The following is a 6572-nucleotide window of genomic DNA, read 5'->3' on the forward strand; positions in this document are numbered from 1 at the left end:
GTGCCCTGGACAGTTGGGAGCTGGCTGGAAATGCCCCCTAGAAGGATGCAGAAATTGGGTACCAGATTTGAACCATCCCTATGAGGATTTGCTGCAGCAGCATGCTTTATTCTGCCCCAAAAGTAACAGCATCCAAAGTCTGTCCCGGCAGCTCAGCTCTTTTAAAATCGCTCCAAGAGGCAGCAATCGGGGTAGGGGATGGGCTCTGCTGGCCCTCACAGTCTTAAGGCTTTTAGGCAGTCAGTTAATGGTTTTGACAGTCTTAATTTGGACTGGGAATGAAAAGTTCAAGCAATGACTTCAGGGGAACGCCCCTGGGATAAGCCGTGACATGGTTAATAGAAAATTGTAATGTTGTTAAAGTGCTTTTCCGTAAAATGCCAGGAGAGGAAATTAACGGTGTGTTGGGTTTTTTTTCCTAAAAGTTGATATCGTTCTTTTAATTTAATTTTTTAATCCATCACATCAGCACTCAGCACTCGTGCCATGCAACTTTCATTTTATAGCGGTTTTCGCATTAGCTGTAGACACCGATGTCAGCGTGGGGAGAACACAGCATGGGTTTGCCGTGCAGGTATCTAAACAGTAGGCAGGCTCTCCATGCAAAACCAGATAAAATCTAACCTGGAGAAGCTGGCATGCGCCTTGCTTTAAAGACCAGAATAACCTTTCTGATTCAGTGGTGGCCGCTTGTGGATGCTTGTCTAGGTCCATTGCTTCCTTGACGGGGCGCCGTGCAGGTGGTTCGAGAGGGTAAGCATGCTGGTGATCCTGCTCAACTGCGTGACTCTGGGCATGTTCCACCCCTGCGAGGACATCGCCTGCGACTCACCGCGCTGCAGGATCCTCCAGGTACGGCTCGGCCGCTGCTTTTAGCTTAACGGCGGGCCCAGGTTGATGGGGAGTGGGAAGGACCGAGCTGCGGCAGAGCTGGCTCCAGCCGCGGCGGAGGTGCCCTGGGATGGCTGGGTCCTGCCTGCGCTGGCTGTCCCGACAGCACATAAAAAATGCTGATTTTGCTGCTTGGATGCAAACACGTGGTGTCATCAGGCAAAGCCCCTGCCAGGCTGTGCCAGCCCCAGCGTAGCCAAGCCTTGCTTGGAGTGCTTGGGGAGGGTTAACCATTGAGTTTATAGTGAAAACAGAGCCCAAAATATACTTTTCCCTTTATCCCAGTGCTGTGGGTGCTGTCGGTCAGACTGGGTTGGGTGAAGGCACGGGGCTACTCCCAGCACTGCCTCTGCCCAGGGATTTTAGCCCTCAGTGGTACAAGAGGAGACCCTGTTGGACTCAGGTCTCTAATTCCCTCCCCTGGTGTGAGCGTGCAGCGATGCAGGAGCATCCCTCCTCCCTTCCTTTTGCAGAGCTTCGACGATTTCATCTTTGCCTTCTTTGCCGTGGAAATGATCGTCAAGATGATTGCACTGGGGATTTTTGGGAAGAAATGCTACTTGGGAGACACGTGGAACCGCCTGGACTTCTTCATCGTCATCGCAGGGTAAGCCCGGTGCGGTGGGTCCCCCTCTCCCCGCGCCTCTCTGTTGTCATTCACGGCACCGCTTGGCAAATGGCGGATTTGGGGGAGCAGCTGGTTTGCAGTGGTGAAGGCTGGGGGCTTGCTGGGCATCGGTGCTGTCGGTGTTGTCCATCCTGGCTCCGCAGTGGGGATCACCACTGGACTGCAGCAGTCCCTCTGGTCCCCTCCATAGCTCATGGGAGAGCTGATGCTCAGCTCATGGAGAGAGCAGGGCAGGGCAACAAAAACTGTTTGCGGTGGATTTTGGCCAGCCCGTGCCTCGGGGCTCCTCGCCGGGTGCTGGGCTCAGCTCTTCTCCTTCCAGCCCCACTGGTGGTTTTGATTTCCATGGGGCAAGGTGGCAGTGGAGCGGGTGGTTGGGAGCACGGAGCGGCACACCAGGGAGGACAGTTCACCGAAATGTGTGTGATTGCCCTCTTTTTTTTTTTTTTTTTTTTTGGGGAAAGTGACCAAGTTTGCCTTTTTGAGTGTTTTCCTTTCAGAGGCACCTGGTTTGAATTAAAGGCTCTTCCAGCACCCGAGAGTCTCCTGGCAGAGGCTGGAAACCCACATGAAAAGTCCCTGGCCCCCGGCCAGTGAGCTGAGTTTCTTTGACACACGAATCGCTTGCCGGCCCTCGCCTGCCCTCCCCGCTCCAAGAGCCCAAAGACCTTTGGGAAAACAGTGTTTTTTTCCTCTTTTGATAGAGCTAGAGATCAAATTTACTGGATTTTCCTGGAAAGGAGCAGGGGACCCTCCCAGCTGGGCTGTTTCCCCGGTGTAGGTTTGGTGTGCCCCAAGAAGGGGTAACACCTTGGTGGGCTTTGCTTATGGTCCATCGCCGGCCCCATAGGGTCATGGCACACGCCTCTGCCAGGCGTCTGGGAGAACCAAAACAGTGGCCCAGTAAAACCAGTAAGGAGGTGCCAGGTCTCCCAGCACATCCTTGGCCTGGGAAACTCATTGCCACGGGGTGCTGCAGAGCCCAGAAGATGTAAGCGAGGCTCAAGACCCAGACTGGAGGCAGAGATGGAGGGCAGAAAGACCAAGAGCTGTAACTGTCCCCGTAAACCTATCTTCTGCAGGAGGCCACAACCTCGTGCTTTCCAGCTGCACCAGTCTCTGGCTCCTTGGGTTAGGAGAGGGCTCAAAGTTTCCTCCTGAAGTGTCTGAGCAACGTTAGGGGCTGCAGCGATGGGACATTGGACAAGGTGGGACCCCGGGTCCAGCTGGCTCTGGTAGGGTTGTAAACATCAGCAGCACAGCCAAGGGCTGGAGCCTGCTAAAGCCACCCTGTGTATTCTTTATTTCTTCTTCTTTATTATTTCTTACATTAGAATTAAGTGTGATGAAGAACCAGACCCAAGCAAGGCCAGGCATCCCAGCTGGGGAGGCTTGGGGAGGCATGGTGGTGGGTGCTGGGCTGCTTCCAGCTCTGCCGCCCGGAGATGCTGCTGCGTTCCCCTCCCAGCCCGGTCCTGGCCTTGCCTGTTGAGCTTGTAAAGCCTTTGGAGCTAGTTGTTACCCTTGACGTGCTTCTATGGAGACCCCACTGTGATGGGACCTCGGTCTAGAGGGACATCAGCAGAGACCATCCTAATACCTATGCCAAAATATAGTTGCACTTTCCTTAAGCGCACATCCGATCTCCTGCCCACCTACTGCACCTGGACGGGCATTTGGGTGTGTGAGAGCTGCCTCCTTCCCGGGAAAAGTGTGGATAGCGGCACTGACCTCCCCTCTGATGAGGCCGCCTTCCCGCATCCCCGATGCATGGAGTCATTTATTTGCTGCGGAGGCTATGCAGCCTCGCAGCTCGACTGCTCCCGTGACTCCTGCCAGCTCGGCTTTGCCTCTCACTAAATGATGGGTCTTTCTTTCGTGTGCATGAACTGTTCCCATCTGGGCGCCGTCAAAACCAATTCAGCTGACAAAGGATCGAACTGCCTTTAAATACAAAGCGGAGCCTCTCCTCCCCCAGCGCCTGCTTTCTCTGCTCCCTTTCGCGCCCTTGTGCTCTCCTCCAGCCCTCGCCCGTCCAGCCGGGAGCGCTGCATCCCTCGCAGAGCATCGCTGCCGTCCTGGAGGGTCCCTCAGCCGTCCCTGGCAGTGCCGAGTGCCGGGGAAAGCCGAACGGGCTGCAAGAATGGGCCATTGCCGTAGCAGAGGAAAAACAGAGGGACCAGAGCCTGTTACTAGACTAAAGACGTAGATAAAAAACACCTTGAGGATAAGAGAAAAAAGCACTCCAGGGTCAAATCCCAACCAGACGGAGGGAAATTCCTCCGGTAGCCCCTGAGTGCAGCTCTGTGGTTCCCACACGGGGCAAATTACCCCGACGAGCATCCAGACCACGGTGCTAACAGCAGAGCGCGGGAACAAGGGACAAGCCGAGCTTGACATGGAGGCATCTTGTGCCCGAGCAGGTGTGTGATGTGGGGAAAGGGGCCAGACCCGAGCTGTGGCCCTGGAGGAGAGCGTGCGCTGGGGCAATCCTCAAATCCCCGCTGTATTTGCTAGATACCCGATAAAGTGCATCACATTTTTATGTAGGTCTCGCGTAAGGGCTTCAGCCAGGTTCCCCAGTGAAACGGCAGGGGAAGAGACCCACGAACTGGTGTTTCCATGTGGCCCTGGTGACCACAACAAAGCAGCTCAGCTTCTGCTTTCCCACTTTTTTCCTCCCCTTTTTGTGCAAGAGTTGGAGGCGGGGAGGCAGCAGGACAGCGTGGGCTCCCCGCTGCCCGGCAGGTCCCCGGCTCCTCCTCTCCTGCTTTCCCTGCTGCTTCCCTGCCCATGGGCTGCAGAAAGTGATGGCAGGGGGAGAGGAGAAGCAGCAAACCGTGTCTGCGGGGCATCGGGTGGGGAAGGTGCGTCGTGCCGGGGGGGCATGTGGGATGTGTTGCATGCCGGGGCTGTATGCTCCCACGGGCAGATCTCCCATAGAAACCCTTCCCAACCACCACCCGTCTAGGAGAGGCTTCCAAAAGAACCCCCAAAACCCTGTGGCATTTCATCTTCTCTATTCCTTGAGAAGTTTCTGGACCTGCCAGGGGTTGAAATAATGGAGAAACCTTTTTGTGCGTGTTTGCCCCAAATCTCTCGCTTGCAGAGGGCTGGGAGAGTCGCTCAGGTGCTGCGCTCGCTCCTGCCACGCTGCTGGCCACTTTCTGGCATGCCATTAAGTACTTCTCAGCTCTGTTAAACTGTCCAGACCAATCTCATGAGCTCATGGAGAGTAAATGACTTCTTTGTGACAATGTAATGCAATTAGTGCTAATTGTAGAGTGTGTAATGTCTGCAACACATCTCCGTAATTACAGTAAAACTTGCTGGAGATGAGAATAGCACTGTACTATCAAAACTCAGCTTAGTGAAACATGGCTCTGGCTGTAGGTTATGGAGTTGTGTGGGGAAAAGGGAAAGAAACAAGTGATGAATGACATAATTATGTTGTGTTATTTTAAAGAAGAGGATTTGGGGAGTTAGCTTTTAAGAGAACGCTTGAAGGTTAATGGGTGTTGCAAGCCAGCTCTTACCCTCTAAAGACGATTCAATATGATTTCGACCTCTCTCAGTGTAAGATGCAGATGTATCGAGGATGAATGCTTGTTTACATCCAAAAATATGCAGAGTCATTTACAGTTTGGTGCTGGCTGAGGCTCTGTCTGGTGAACCGGAGCTGTGGGATGGAGATGTGTCCTGACTTGCCATCTCCCTGGCTGCTTCGGGACCCAGCACCTGCTCTGCCTCCCCCTCCTCCGGGCAGGGCGCACGGAGCTCTTCTCCAATCAGTCTGTGGGAAGAAGATAGCCACAGATTGAGATCTACCTGCTCCTCAGCTGGAGCCATCCCTATCGCCAGCCACTTTGCTGCAGTCCCACCAGCTTGCAGGACATCAGCTTGTTTTGACTTCGGTCGGATAAGGACTTTCCTGAACCTCTGCATCCCTGTGGATTGAATTGTGCTTTAAACCATCCTCATCAAAAAAACCCCAAAACAACAAACAACCCCAATGGTTAATTGTTTTCCCAGGAGGGAGGCTTTAAATCAGGGGATAATTTGGTGCTGTAAGAGCTTACAGGGTTCCCCTCTGCCTTCTCCAGACACAGGGTCGAGCAGGGCTCTGGGTCCGTGCCTGCGTTTCTGCTCCCCTCTGAGCAGGGCTGTGCATCATCCCGTGTTTGAGTTGTGTGGGTCTGTTGTTACTCTGGGCTCAGTCAGTTGTTTGGCCAAGCCTGCGGAGTCCTGTTTGTGCTTTGCTCACTGTAACGGTAACGTGCCTCTTAGAAGACTTTGTAGGAAACTTAAACACTTCTGGAATATTTTGCTTATGATTTGAGACGAGCCGGGGCTGGAGGTGGTTGGCAGGCTGCTTTCTTTAGAAACAGAGACACCGTTTCTTTTTCTCTTTGCTTCCTGAACACTTCTTCTAATGTTTGTTATCATTTTTTCTCCCTCTGTTGAAGGCTGTATTAAAGATTTAGCTCCACTGAAGCCTTCATAAACAACCCTTAAGGATGTCTTGCTCCCTCCTGGTTTTGCGTGCTGATTTTCAGCGATGAAATATGACGTGGGAAGCCTTGCTGTATTCATAAGTACCTAGGAGAGAAAGGGGTGCCACAGTCCCCCACTCCATCCCTGCTCCATCTAACACTGGATGGTTTCTGAAAAGCTCTTTGGCTCAGAAATTGGGATAAGGGCGATGCTGCCAGACCGGTCTCCATGGGGAGCAGGGATCCTGTGGCAGCAGCAGCCAGAGCAAAGTTCCTGCTGGGTGCGTTGGGTGAAGCTTCCAGTGCGTGGCCTTCACCTCGCAGCGCTGGTTCGCTTCACAAGCAGGCAGGGCTCTTCTGAAGGGCACTTTAGCTGTACGAGGCTGATCGAGGGGCTGTTCCAGCTCCCCAGTTCAGACGTGGGGAAGAAGGCACTGGCGTGGGGCTGCCCGTGGGGCTCTGGGCCACAGCCTCCCGCTGTGACTGCAGGCAAAGGCTTTTCTTTCCCCATGTATTAGCCCCTTCATCCCTTAAAAAAAAAAAAAAAAAATAAAAAAGAG

General features: G+C 53.6%; 1 protein-coding gene across 1 annotated transcript in view; it reads left to right on the plus strand.

Moving 5' to 3' along the window:
* The first annotated feature begins 747 nt into the window (after positions 1–747).
* The window catches only part of CACNA1G (calcium voltage-gated channel subunit alpha1 G), a 102093-nt gene continuing 96268 nt past the window's right edge, over positions 748–6572 (plus strand). Inside the window, exons 1-2 of the mRNA XM_019472170.1 lie at positions 748–852; positions 1365–1498. Coding sequence (XP_019327715.1) covers positions 760–852; positions 1365–1498 — 227 coding nt within the window. The 5' untranslated portion in view covers positions 748–759. The remainder of the gene's footprint in view (positions 853–1364; positions 1499–6572) is intronic.

This window comes from Aptenodytes forsteri, unplaced genomic scaffold, assembly GCF_000699145.1.
Source record: "Aptenodytes forsteri isolate BGI_AS27 unplaced genomic scaffold, ASM69914v1 Scaffold563, whole genome shotgun sequence".
NCBI lineage: Eukaryota > Metazoa > Chordata > Aves > Sphenisciformes > Spheniscidae > Aptenodytes > Aptenodytes forsteri.